This window comes from Pseudoliparis swirei, chromosome 11, assembly GCF_029220125.1.
Source record: "Pseudoliparis swirei isolate HS2019 ecotype Mariana Trench chromosome 11, NWPU_hadal_v1, whole genome shotgun sequence".
In the NCBI taxonomy this organism is placed as follows: Eukaryota; Metazoa; Chordata; class Actinopteri; order Perciformes; family Liparidae; genus Pseudoliparis; species Pseudoliparis swirei.
Window position 1 is genome coordinate 5,888,497 of NC_079398.1, and position 14,011 is coordinate 5,902,507.

At 40.7% G+C, this 14,011-nt stretch overlaps 2 protein-coding genes across 7 annotated transcripts in view; one reads left to right on the top strand and one right to left on the bottom strand.

The window, feature by feature from the left end:
• Nucleotides 1-5,861: 5,861 nt before the first annotated feature.
• On the bottom strand, nt 5,862-11,395 carry commd8 (COMM domain containing 8). Its single transcript, XM_056425869.1, has 5 exons — nt 11,299-11,395; nt 10,657-10,812; nt 9,202-9,354; nt 8,155-8,310; nt 5,862-6,049 (listed from the first exon to the last, which is right to left on the bottom strand). Exons 1-5 carry the CDS (start codon nt 11,341-11,343, stop codon nt 6,029-6,031), a joined length of 531 nt encoding a protein of 176 aa, XP_056281844.1. The 5' UTR covers nt 11,344-11,395; the 3' UTR covers nt 5,862-6,028.
• Nucleotides 11,396-11,472: 77 nt separating this feature from the next.
• Nucleotides 11,473-14,011, top strand: part of atp10d (ATPase phospholipid transporting 10D) — a 56,457-nt gene continuing 53,918 nt past the window's right edge. The window contains exons 1-2 of one of the 6 annotated variants that reach the window (XM_056425836.1): nt 11,478-11,693; nt 12,392-12,435. The gene's annotated coding sequence lies outside the window, so the exon portion shown is untranslated. Of the gene's footprint in view, nt 11,694-12,391; nt 12,436-14,011 lie in introns of all 6 variants that reach the window. The other 5 variants (XM_056425840.1, XM_056425839.1, XM_056425838.1 and 2 more) reach the window with 5 other exon arrangements.

The following is a 14,011-nucleotide window of genomic DNA, read 5'->3' on the forward strand; positions in this document are numbered from 1 at the left end:
TGGGTTACTTTTCAGGTTATCGCGGCTGTAGGGATCAGTTGTAGGACACAAGTCCTACAGTCAAGTTCACATTCTTCAAGACAAACTAACAAGAGTAGGTGTGACTAATTAGCTTCACACTGTAGTATGTGTAGTAAGTGTAGTTACAAGCTTATAAATCATATAGATAACGATATTCTGTCCTAGCAATTGTGTGCATCCTTACAAGGCACAGACAGATAGCTAACCAAAGAGTGCAGAAGGAATGACGCTCCAGAATGTTTTGTTGATGAACTTTACTTTCAGATGTTCATTCTTTAGATAACTCTGTTGCTCTTCTTTTCTCTCTTTTCAGTGTGGTAAAACTATAAAATAAACAGAAAGACAACATATCACATATGTCTCATTACTATATCGTTAAACATGTGTCTTGTAAACAAGCAAAATACAAAACATATCTGACAATAACCACAAGCTACATAGTTAGCAAACACGGGCTAGTTAGCAAGCTAGTCATGCCAGCATAGGTTCATAACCAAACGTAAAATTATGCTAATTCGTTTTCTTAAGAATTATCACAGAGGTATTTTGTAACTGTTACCATCTTATGTCTCAAACAATTATAACATAGAACACTTACGGACGTATTTACTCCAAGGATCTGACCGCTAGAAACTGCTTCGATCCATACAGCTCTTTGAACAGGTTAGAACTGGATTTTGGCGGAGCAAAACAAAGGCACTTAAGGTGCGATACCAAAATACACCAGCAGGTGTCTTTCTTGGACAAGCTTAAACAATAAAGAGAGCAAACTCAGTAAATTAAGTCAGAACAAACAACATTGATCATTTTCTCACCTCACAAATCACGGTCGATGCCAATGGAGGAAGTAGAGTCTCCTTTACAGTTTGGTGAGGCGGAAGGTGGGACATGGATGAGCATTGAAGTCTGAGTGGAGTTTGCGTTACGTTGCTGACCTGCAATTAAGATGTGTCTTTTTTCTTTAAAATAATCTTTCCCCAACCTTTTGCCGAGTGTTTAAATTGCCTAACTGTTTCCTTTGGCCTCCAGACGGAGCGTCAGTATGTGAATGTTGGCAACCACAATTTTATTTGTCATAACCTATCTTGCCCTACCCTTAACGTGGTTGCCATGCACATAAAATACATTGAATGTAAATTCTATATTTATATATATATATGTATATATATATATGTATATATATATATATATAATTGAACATAATCGAGGGTTTTTTGCAGGATTTTCCAACATGTCTAATATTGTGTCACATGAAAGAGACGACTTAGCTTTACAATCACAGGAAACCAAAGTGAAGCAACACTCTGTGATGTGTCCCCTGATCTCATTGAACACTGTAAAAGAAGAGGAAGGAGATGTGGACCTTTCTTTTTCTCTGCTGTACTCAGGTCTCTCTTGCAACAGAGATAATGAGATCACCTGATTAAATAAAGGTTATATATTGGCTGTTGACTTCCCACACGCATTCTTTACAGAAACACATCACATGCTGGACAGAAGCCTTTGATGTCCAATCTCACATGACGTGGACATTGCTGTTATCTAAGGAACTAACCGCTACACATAGGACATGAAATATATTAACCTACAGTAAGGTGGTCTTCCTTCCGGATACCCCAGAACAGTCATATTGTAGCTTCTCCAAGCTTGTATACTTTACTGGATGAACTCCAATGTATATTTCCTCAGTTGATGTTTTGAGTGATGTTCACTTGGTTGGAGATCTTGTGACTGTGAAGGCCATAGGACATTATTCACATTATATTCAAGCTTTCAATGAGCCATTATGATCTGAATGGAAACATCACATTCCTACTGTTGTATTCAGGTTTTTGCTTTAATATATGTCTGTACTGTTAATATAATCTTCTATTCAATTCAGTTTATTTTGTATAGCCCAATATCACAAATTACTAATTTGTTCCTGAGGGCTTTACAATCTGTACACATACAACATCCCTGTCCCAGGACCTCACATCGGATCAGGAAAAACTCCCAAAAAATAGAAAAAAAACAACTTTCAGGGGTAAAAAAAGGGAAGAAACCTTCAGGAGAGCAACAATTCAATTTTTCAATTTAGTTTATTTGTATAGCCCAATTTCACAAATTACAAATTTGTCTCGGAGTGCTTTACAATCTGTACATATAGACATCCCTGTCCCAAAACCTCGCATCGGACCAGGAAAAACTCCCAAATAACCCTTCAGGGGAAAAAAAGGGAAGAAACCTTCAGGAGAGCAACAGAGGAGGATCCCTCTCCAGGATGGACAGGTGCAATAGATGTAATGTGTACAGAAGGACAGATTTAGAGTTTAAATACATTCAATGAATGTGACAGAGTGTATGAATAGTTCGTAGTAGGCATATTCAACAGAGGAGGATCCCTCTCCAGGATTGACAGAGGCAATGGATGTCATTACAGCATCACAGAGTTACAACACATTCAATGAGTATGACATAATATATGAATAGTTCGTAGTAGGCCTGGTCCACGATCTAGAAAGTGGGGTTGTCAGGTGTCAGGTGTTGTCAGGTCGGTCCATCTGAAACAGTTGACAGTGTCCATCATGATGGAACCAGTGTGCTACCTCTACACCCAAACTCTACTGCTTGAATTGGTACCGAATGCTAATATTAGGGTTAGATTGTGCTGTACAAATGTATCCAATAATATGGCCATAATCTTTTTGGGATACTAAGCTGTTCTGAACCACTACAAATCTTTGTATCTTTGTTACACCCCGATGAAGGTAGAATAGTTCCTTCTTCTGGCCAGAGTCACCTGATATCTCCCCAAATGAGTCTTTTTCTGTTTTTAAAGCCGATCAAGTCAGAGTGAAACACAATTGTGTTGATTTTCTTTGTCGTCTGCCCACGAAACAAACTTTGGAATTTGTTGTTGGCTTTCGTTTGACATATGCAAATAGTGAAAGAGGGTTAACTTTTCTGGCTCAGGTAGGGTCACTGAGTGAATTAGTCAAATTAGAGTTTTCTTAAAGGACAACTTGGGCCATCATTTTGTCAGTTATGCTAAAATTGTGCTCAGAAACTTAATTGCAGAGATTACAGCGACAAACTGACGGGTCAAGAAATCAGACAATCAGAAAGTCTGTAAACATTAACTGTTATTTAGATTAACCGTTAAATATTTGGAGGTAAATATAAAAGTGAGAGCACCTGAAATATCATTAAGTGAAGAATTCTAGTGGGTATTTCACAAAGGACGTATCCTTTCCTTTAAAACCTGTCTTTAGCGTGTTCCCACCTTTCCGTCTAGTATTACCGATAAAAATATGGGGGAAAAATGAAATAATCAGATTCATAATAATAATCTGATTTCTTCATCAAAATGTGCCTGGTTGCGTCTGCGACTGCCCATCGTTATGGAAGATGTGGATTGCTGGTTTTATCAGGGCTTTAAAAAGATTCAAACCTGCATGACCAGATAGACGTTTACAGGATGCAGTGTGCTCCTTCCTGACGGCTGAGTATTGCGCCTTCACCAATAATCTGAATATTTCGCAGGGTGTAACTCCTCGTGAGCAGAATTTGAAAGAAATCATCTTTCACTTTTTTTTTAGATAAAGAAGAAGAAAGAGGACCAAAAACACGAGTGGACTAATAGGATCTTCCTTTTGGCTGTAAAGTAAAGTACCCTTATCCAAGTGTGTATAGATCATAGGAGGACATTCCAGCATTATGACGACAATCTTTTGAATTCAATGCTGAAAAGGAATCTCCTGCAAGCCGCCGGCGCTGCCGTTTTTAGACACAGCAGAGTGGATGGACACAAGTGAAAGGAAAAGAATGACAACTGGTCTTTCTTTACAACAAAGGGCACGTGGCCTTTGAACAGACGAGCCAATGGGAGGCCGGAAGAGATGTGCCTGCAGGACGTGGAGGGGGAGGACATGTGCTGGACTCTTATTGTGTGATATTACTGTACAATGTTTCTATCATGCTCTAGATGTGCCCACAGGTGGAAGAGAACATGTTTGTGTGTGTGTGTGTCGTTCTGCTATTTACAGGGAAACGGAATGGTGGTGTCATTGTCTGTGTGAGTGTGTGTATGTATATATATATACAGGACTGTCTCAGAAAATTAGAATATTTTGATAAAGTTCTTTATTTTTTAATGCAGTCAAAAAAAAACAAAAATGTGCATGCATTAAATTTTACAATCAATCGCTGAAATATTTAAGCCTTTTTTTTTTTATTTTTTGGAATTTATGAAACAGCTTAAACTAAAAAGATTTATAACAGCTGAGTGTTTGTCTTTTCATGATATTCTAATATTTAGAGATAGGATATTTGAGTTTTCTTAAACTGTAAGCCAATCAGCAATAAATCAGAAAATAAAAGGTGCAATATTTCAGTTGATTTTGTATGAATCCAGAATGCATGACATTTTTTTTTTTTTTAAGAAACAGAAAATAAAGAACTTCATCACAATATTCTAATTTTCTGAGACAGTCCTGTATATACACACACATTTATATATACATACATATATATACACACACAAATATTATATAATTTATTTTTAATAAATGATATACATAAACACAAATATATATATATATATATATGAGTGTATGGATGAGTGAGAGGGAGAAAACGCTAAATATGAATTGTCTGTATCAACTTACAGTGACTTCATACAGTTTAAAATAAATTGCTGACATCTCTACCCAGAGCATAGAAGGTGTATTTGTGTTGGCGTAGGAATTTGTCAACAAGTGTTTTCGTTCTACTCTTGAATTGTTTTCCCGTTTGGAAGCCTCCCATTGCAGGGGAAATGGAAAGCATCCTAACAGATTGACCCAATGAGGATAAACAGGGCCCATACACATGGAGAACAACGGACTTCCATGACCTTAAACCACATTTCCATGACCAAACATTATGTGAAATCTCAGTGTAGACAAGTATAACCTTAAATGACACAAATGAATGAGACAATAGTTTGATTAAAAGAATAAATATTGATAGAAATGTTTATTCTTTTAATCAAACTGCATAAATGACCATATGAATAAAACATATATCCATGACTTTTCCAAAACTTTTAGGATTTAATTTTTTTCCAAGGACTTTTCCAGGTCTGTAAATAACTAACTTCGTCAGACTATTCCAAAGCTCGCTGCCGTATTGTAGGTTATTGAGGACTTTACTTCCTTCCAGGTGTTCCTTGCCGTAGGGAAATCCACTGTTTAGTTTGTATTTGCATGTCCCTCTTGCTGTCAGACGACGGTGCCCGAGGCTTCATGCCAGGCACGTCATCTCACATGATTGGGAGGTGCCCATTTACAGAAGACTCATTCTCACCTTCTAGAAACACCGATTGGTCTTTTTTCGTCTTCGTTGTGTAAATGACCCCTCTTCATCACCCTCGGATGTTTGCGTTCTTTTCCTCACTGCAGTGAAAGTGCTGTCGTTGAGGCCGACGAGTGGCTAGCACACTATAAGATCATCTCTCCAAGAAAGGTTCAACTATCAAAGCTTGGACCCGGGCCAGCACTGCAGACTTAGAAGGTCATTGTCTCCACAGGTTCAGAAGCTGGGTGGGGGGGTTCTGGTTCAGCTCCCATCTCTGGGGGGGTGGAGGATCGGGCCTTCCTGGTATCCAGCTGGGAGCTGACCGGTTAGTCGGAACCCACATGACATGTTTGTTGGTTACCGTTAGATTCTCTTCCTGAATGCTTGCTCAAAGGCTTTACCACATAGACCAGTGTGATGGTTGGTTAGTTACCGATAACAAAGATGCTCCCTTACAATCAGTTGTAGTACAATACGAGCAGCGTGGCGTCATTTTCATCGGAAGTGAGAAAACTAACAAAAGAAGTGTAGTTGTTTTAATAAAAAATAAAAGTCTGACAGCTGCCAAACTACTTAATATATGTAGAAAGTTCTCGTGCTCATTTACACGACTGAAGGACAGAACTGTCTCCAACACGTGCGTCCTCTGTGCTTCGTGGAATAATCATGGCGGTCCAAAGTCTTTCCATCATTTCAACTGCAGCACCACCTGCAAGACAAGAAATCCATATCAATACTGAGCATTTCATTTGACTGATCAGGTCCAGATGCTTACCGCTGGGATCCAATCAGAGACACTAAATAGATGTCATAGCTACATGATCTACAGATGGTCAACAGTCTGGACAACAGCTGCAAAAGTTGACACAAGACTAATTTATAGTTGTAATTATTACAGCTTAAAAAGAGAAATTGTTATTCTGAATTGTTTTTATTGACAATGAATCACATCAAAGACCCAAACTATGTACTTAATACTTTCTGACTTCAGTGTGTGGTACTGAGCTCAAAGCTCACTAGTTCCTACAGAAGACCTCTTCAAAACACCTCCAAAATATAATGGGTTTTTTTCAGTATGAAAAGGTGATTTCCTGAACAGTTTTCATCCGCGACCCTAATGAGGATAAGCGGTATGGATGGATAATGGAGTGTTAATACATTGCGCGTGTGTGTGTGTGTGTGTGTGTGTCTTTGATCAGAACTTGTCCACGTAAAGCAAATCTCAAGGACTGCATTCTTTCATCTACGTAATATTTCAAAAATCAGGCACATCTTGTCTCAAAAAGATGCTGATAAATTGGTTCACGCGTTCGTTACTTCGAGACTGGATTATTGCAACTCCTTATTATCAGGCTGCTCTAATAAGTCTCTTAGGTCCCTCCAGTTGATCCAGAATGCTGCAGCTCGTATTCTCACTAAAACTAAGAAAAGAGATCATATCACTCCTGCACTAGCTGCTCTGCACTGGCTCCCAGTAAAATCAAGAATCACTTTTAAAATTCTTCTCTTAACGTACAAAGCCTTGATTGGTGATGCTCCATCATATCTTAAGGAGCTTGTAGTACCATATTGCCCACTAGAGAGCTGCGCTCACTAAATGCGGGACTACTTGTAGTTCCTAGAGTCTTAAAAAGTAGAATGGGAGCCAGAGCCTTTTGTTATCAAGCTCCTCTTTTATGGAACCAGCTTCCAATTTCAGTCCGGGAGGCAGACACAGTCACCTCGTTTAAGAGTAGACTTAAGACCTTCCTCTTTGACAGAGCTTATAGTTAGGGCTGAATCAGGTTTGCCCTGGTCCAGCCCCTTGATATGCTGCTATAGGCTTATAGCTGCCGGGGGACGTTTTAGGATGCACTGAGTACCTATCTCCTCTTTTTTCTCTCCTTAGGGATGACTTTTCATCTCTCAATCACATGTTACTAACTCTGCTTTCTCCCCGGAGTCCTTTTGACTTCACGTCTCATGGGGTCATCGGACCCTATGAGACGACATAGATCCTATCTGCCTGATGGATCGTCGAGGTCTGGGTCGTGGAATTCCTGCTACCGACGACGCCGCTGTCCTGTTGAAACTCCGCCCACTGTTGAGACTCCGCCCACTCCTTGCACTATTGCACCTGTCCATCCTGGAGAGGGATCCTCCTCTGTTGCTCTCCTGAAGGTTTCTTCCCTTTTTCCCCCTGAAGGGTTATTTGGGAGTTTTTCCTGATCCGATGTGAGGTTTTGGGGCAGGGATGTCTGTGTACAGATTGTAAAGCACTCCGAGACAAATTTGTAATTTGTGAAATTGGGCTATACAAATAAACTGAATTGAATTGTGTGTGTGTGTGTGTGTTACATCATTTGTTTTAAGGCAGGAACACAAAGCTATAAAGATTTAATATCAAGTATACTGTAGTTATTTCTTGATGCAGCTAAGCAGAGCACACATCCCATGTTGGGCTCTGGCTGTGTGCTGGAACACTGCTCCCTAGTGTTGACTCTCCATGAATGTGGAACATGTAGCAGGTGTTTATTTGATGAGATGATAATACCAGAATGAACATCTACTTGTTAATTTATTCATGTTCGCCCTTGACCGTAGTCTAACGATTACCTTACCATGGACTGCCGTTTGGTTTTCAGAAACCAATCAGAGTGGGACCTCATACCTCTTAGCTACACATCAAAGTGTTGAGGAGTATTACTGCAGTGTTTAATGACATCTGAGGAATGTTTTCAACTATCACACCATGATGTCATACGAGTGTAATGTGAAGACAACACCACACTAATTAAGTATTTAGTGTGTTTGTGTGTGTGTGTGTGTGTGTACCTTATTAGCCGCCTCTAGTGAAGCGATGAGTGTGTTTAACTCCTCTCGGTCCATCTCCATGGCGACAGACTGGAGGGCTCTGTTCTCCCTCACATCCAGGATGAGACTGAGCAGAGGAGTGTGGAGAGATGAGATCTTATCACTGGACAGAGCCAACTGGAGGAGAGGAGACAGGGGACAGGAAGAGGAAGTGGAAGAGAGGATGTTAATACAGAATGCTGCAGGAACAGGAGAATATATTGTACACTGTTCTAAGTATGACTTCCCAAGGTCGTCTGTGTAGGTAGCCACACATGATGCAGCCTGAATTCAACTGAATGCTGAATTCAGCTATTTGACCAATCAGTGATGCAGCCTGCACACATTGTTTAACAGTTTCTGTGAACTTATTAACTTCTGATAAATATCAGTGTCTCAAACTGAATATGGTGATAATACAATTCCATTAATGTGAATAATTATGTTCAAAAACCTTTTGGCGACCAGATCTTGTTATCAACGGGCATTATTGATATTCAACAAATGAACCAAAGATAACCTGAATTCATAAGTTGGACCTTTTATATTCAATTGTTTATTTTTTCTATGCCAAAATATTTTTTTTGCCTCAGAGGGCTTGACATCCCTGACCTTTGACCTCACATCGAATCAGGAAAAACCCTTTCACGGGCCCATATTCATTTTGGGGTTTGTTTTGTATTTGTGATTGTATATGGGAATGCGTTTTAAATGTACCCGTTATGTTAGGCCTCTCGGTCAAAGATGAACATGTCTTAAGATTTCAAGATGTTAATAGTAAGCTCATTTTCCTCATGTGATGCTTCGTGATATTTCCCCTTCAGGGGGATAAGTTTTTGTCCTGTGTGGTTTAATATTCTGCATCGTTTCCTCAGAGCACCACAAGCTTTCACCAGGGGTTTGAACTGTGTGTTTGCAGAAGAGATACGTGTGCCGATGCTTTCAGGAACTTTACAATATAATGCCAGATCCAATTACGGCGTTTACACTTGGAACACTTGAGACATAACAAGGGAGGCATTCAGTCACCTTCAGCTGCCAGTCAAAGTCCTGCAGAGTGGTGGAGGAGATGGAGATGGTTCTGTCCAGCAACGCGTCGCGGATCTCTTCCCGCCTGGCTGCCAACACGCTCAGCACCGACGTAGCGTGGCTGCTGCCCACGTCTGCCAACCCCGCCAGCACCTGTCCACATCAGCACAGAGCGTCACTACACGGCATGAGGCTCGTTGGAGACGAACCGCTGCTCGGACAGTTTTCAGCTGCCTTCAATGAATGAACAGGAAGTCGAGGAAACAGTTACTTCCTGCAGGCTACTCGTAGTTTCCAAACCTCTCGCTTCCATAACACCTCAGCAGTGACATAATCGCCTCCATGCCGGCACATTGAAGCAGTAATTAATGCTAAATAATCAAGTTTTGAGTGCATAACGGTGCCGGAAATACACCAGGGCAAAGGGCACAACTGCCTCTAAGAAATATAATTTTGCCCCTGATACCACGAGGAGAGGGGCAAAAAATGCCTCCATAATTTCAATAATTTAATAGCGTTTTGTTTTTGTTCTTTGTTTTGTGTGTCCTATATGTATTGCCTGTACTAGGTAGGTACACAACACAAATCAATAAATATATTTTTTTATTATAAAATAAAGTAATACGTTATAATTGTTAATAGTTGTTTAGAAAAATGGAACAACAATAAATACCGACAAATAAATAAGAATAAAATTTAATATGATTTCTTTTCAAAATTATCTAAGAAAACACTTTGCATCTGTAGACTACTGCCTAATAGTCTTATTATTGCCTAATAGTCTTATTATTGCCATTGTTATGACAATTGCTCATATACTATAAGCCTAAATAAGTATATATTCTTATTTTTGAACAAAGGTTAAATGTTATTTCATAAGTTTCAAAAAAGACCTCCAAGTTCATTTAAAATGCCCCTGGATTTCGGTCAGTGGGGGCAGAAATGGCCCCCTCAAAATGATGTACATTTCCTATTCTGTTGCATACTTTTCAGAAGGACAAGATTTATGTATTACTAATCCTATTTAAAAATGTGTTCTGTGATTTGTGGTATGTGACTTTTTCACTTCCAGGACCCTGACTGATTCTGCCTCCCGCCTCCCCAGGGCAATTTCCTTCAACACAATTGCATTCTTCTTTTCATATTAAAATACACTTGCCACTTTTATTTTTTATTTCTCTATTATTGTAGTATTTTTAATGTTTTTATTATATTGCATTCTATGCCTGTTTATTGTTATGCACCTTTCACAGAGTAAACTTCCTCGTATGTTCAATGTACAAATAAACAATTCTGATTCTATATACAGAAAGCTGTGATATAACATTGCATTTAAAACCTATAATGCAATAATAAAGCAACAATGTGGGTAATAACCTCATATAATGCAATGATTAAAGGAAGCTCTCTTTACTTCTCTATTCTAAACAGTCCGTTATGTCCTGCAGCTCTCACCTCTTCATCAGAGCTGTTGTTCCCCACTGCCAGGCGGAAGAGGGCTGTGAGAGAGCTGAGCAGCTGCAGCCAGTCCTCCGGGCTCCAGGGGGCGCTGTAGTCCGCCCTGCACGGAGGCGCCCGCCCACACAGCCCATCCACCACCTTGTGACAGAGCTGCACAGCAGGCAATACTGTGAGGAGTGGACTTTGGTATTCGGTAGAGAGGACAAAGCTATTCCCTGGCTCATTTTATTTCATCCATTTTTTTATTTTTTCAATGCAGTTATGAGAAAAACGTTGTGCAAAAGCTAGCATTTAAACTGTGGCTATGAAGTATACAGGCACCGGGTCCTTCATGTTCAGGCTACATGGTTTTAAACCCGACAGACATGATACACCACTGGACATGTTTACCAAAGGGCAAAATTAAACACAACGCACTTGCACACACACGTTCATTTACATTCACGATGTGCACGAACGTTCGTGAAACACTGTGTATTGCATAGTAGCGAGGTAACTGTTACCTCGCTACTATTCACTCATCGAGGTATGTCCTATCTTCATGTCCGGAGAGGAGCCGCCACCTGCTGCGTCTCTTTAGGCACTTAGAAAAGTACACGAGTCACATAATTTGTCAGTACTGCGTTTGGTACTTACTTTTAGACATTCTGTGACAGGCAATCTGTTCAGTGAGACCGCCATGTTTCCGTGTTGGTTCCGCCTGCCGATAAGCTGATGTCAGTCACGTGTTAGTGTGCTGCGTTCAAATCATTCGGGGAAATGCCCTTCGTCGTCTCCACTGGCTTCTAAGTATGCGCGTAGAAAGGTAGTGGATCGAATAATGTGCTGCGCGTGACAGTCGGTACCAGGGTACGTCTGTGAGAAGGTTGTTTTGTTGATGAACGTCTCGCAGCCTGTTGATAACTGCTATGACCGCATACGGTGCTTCGCGCCGCAGGCTGGCTCTCGGTGTACAGACACAGATGTGACGGTAGCCACACGGTAGCCGCTGTCGCTTCACTCCAAGACAGCGCGTGGAAACAACCAGCAGGGTAAGTGCTGTCTTTCACCATTTCTCTTTAAACTGGGCCTGGCACACGGGACTAGTTCGCTCCTCGAGTTTCGATTACAAAGCCTCTCTGTTCGGTGTGAGAAAAATAAACCGGTTCTGCCCTGAAGGCAACACTCTCCCTTGGCTCGCTTTCAGGAAGAGACGTGAATGGAGGTGTTTATTTATGTCACTCATGGTGAATAATAAGCTAAAGGACTAAGGAGAACATCACAGTCGAATATGAATTAGTTCTGTGGGCGTGTTAGAACAACTTTAACTCGGGTCAGACGAGGTCTTCGTGCACCATAACACTCAAGAGATCATCATTGCTTTTCACCATGACCTTATATCTGGGTCGCCCTTCAATCACTTTGATCTTGGGCTCCTTTAGTCCGTGTCCTTGGGCAAGAGGCTTAACCCCAACCTTGCATGGTCGCCCCTGTCATCAGTGTGTGAATTGGTGGGGTGCTGACATTATTCATACAATTCATACATTATTCATACAATTCAGTATATATGTAGTGTATATATATGCAAACTATGAACAATAGCACCAGTTTACAGTATAAAGAAATACAAAACACACACACTCTGTATACAGCTTTAAACTTCTGTATTTATTTTGCAGATATATAGGCATGTTTCACTTCTCTGGCAAAGCATGACGCCTCTCCTGATTTAATTGCATGTCCTGCACAGGAGAAACCCCTCTCAGATGGTGTCGATGAGGCCTGTACACACAGGTATGTGTCTGAAAGTGCAGGCGATACGCTGCATCCACCACCAGGCTGCAGGGTCTTTGCCTGATGGGGTTGAAGGCAGACTTGTGTAGATTTCAATCTCTTTCTCAACCTGTTCAGCGATGGAGAGGGCACAGTTTCTTTAGTGGTCGTTGCCTGGAGAAGATCTCGGTCCTCATTCTCCAACAGCTTCTCTAGGGCTGACTTCTTGTCGCGGAAAATACATCAATATATGTATATATTGTGTATCATTCTGGGAACTCGTGCGAGCGGAGCTGTGTTTTAGATTTTTTCTAGGTTCTTTATTTCTCAATACATATACACAAGTACTGTTTATGAAATTGTGCTTAAACAATGCATTCATTTCAATAAATAAAATACATTTGAGGAATTTGTATTTATTAATGGAACAGATCTTATACAAATATTGTTTTCACATGACTTTTGTTTTTCACCTGAACCATGGTGATTCCACAGAGGAAGCATAATGCAGTACTGTCAGACCTGTCAGACCTGTGTCGTTCCTCCACCTGGTTTTAAATTAGCTTTCTTTGTCACCTTAACAAAGAAAGCTAATTTAAAACCAGGTGGAGGAACTACACAGGTCTGACGGTCACTGTCGAAGCTGGAGAGCCAAAAATATAAATATAAATAATTGTAAATACTTTTACACGCAAAAGAAGCATCACTGCATATAACACCGCTGGTTTCATTACACTGACCTGCTATGATGGCAAGTAGCCTACCTGTTAGCAACATGGTTCCCTAATATATCATTTGTTGTTATTAGGCCTACTTTTATCAATGCAAGACTTGCAATCTACGTTACGGTACTGAGCTACTAACCAAACATCATCAACTCTTTACTGGTCTCATACCCCCCACACTCAAGCAAGCAGCTGTCACCACCATGCTGAAAAAACTTGGTATATATATATATATATATGTATGTGTGTATATGTATCTATATATCTGCTGACTCTGGCTTCCTCATCCTTGACCTCAGCGACTCCTTCGACACCATCAACCACTCCATCCCCCTCTCACGTCTCCAGTACTCCCTTGGCATAACTGGCATTGCCCTTTCCTGTTTCACCTCATATCTCGCAGACCGACATAAATTTATTGGCATAAACAACTGTAAATCTGCCACCTCCTCAGTCACCCAAGGTGTCCCCCAAGGTTCTGTGCTTGGTCCCCTCCTCTTTATCATTTACATCCTTCCCCTTGGACAAATCATCCGTCGTCATGGTCTCCACTTCCACTGCTACGTTGACGACACCCAAGACTACTTCTCTTCCAAGACCATCACCTCAGTAACCCACTCCACTCTCACCATCTGTCTCACTGATATAAAATCATTGGTGCGACAGAATTTTCTCAAACTCAACTGCAATAAATCTGAAATACTCATCAGCCCTAACTCCCTCACCTGCTTAGCCCAGACCTTCTCTCTCAACAATGATGGCTCTATCATAACCCCCTCCACCCATCCACAACCTCTGTATCATCTTCGACCCCACCTTCTCTTTGGCAACCACATCACCAAAACTGTCTTCCTTCACCTCAAAAACATTCC

Bases quoted from the DNA above. Each gene is read 5' to 3' on its own strand.
- commd8 (XM_056425869.1), bottom strand. From the start codon at position 11,343: ATGGCGGTCTCACTGAACAGATTGCCTGTCACAGAATGTCTAAAA. The intron at 9,355-10,656 runs GTGAGAGCTGCA...TGATGTGGACAG, and splicing joins ACAACAGCTCTGATGAAGAG to GTGCTGGCGGGGTTGGCAGA. The intron at 8,311-9,201 runs GTGACTGAATGC...CCTCTCCTCCAG, and splicing joins ACTTTGACTGGCAGCTGAAG to TTGGCTCTGTCCAGTGATAA.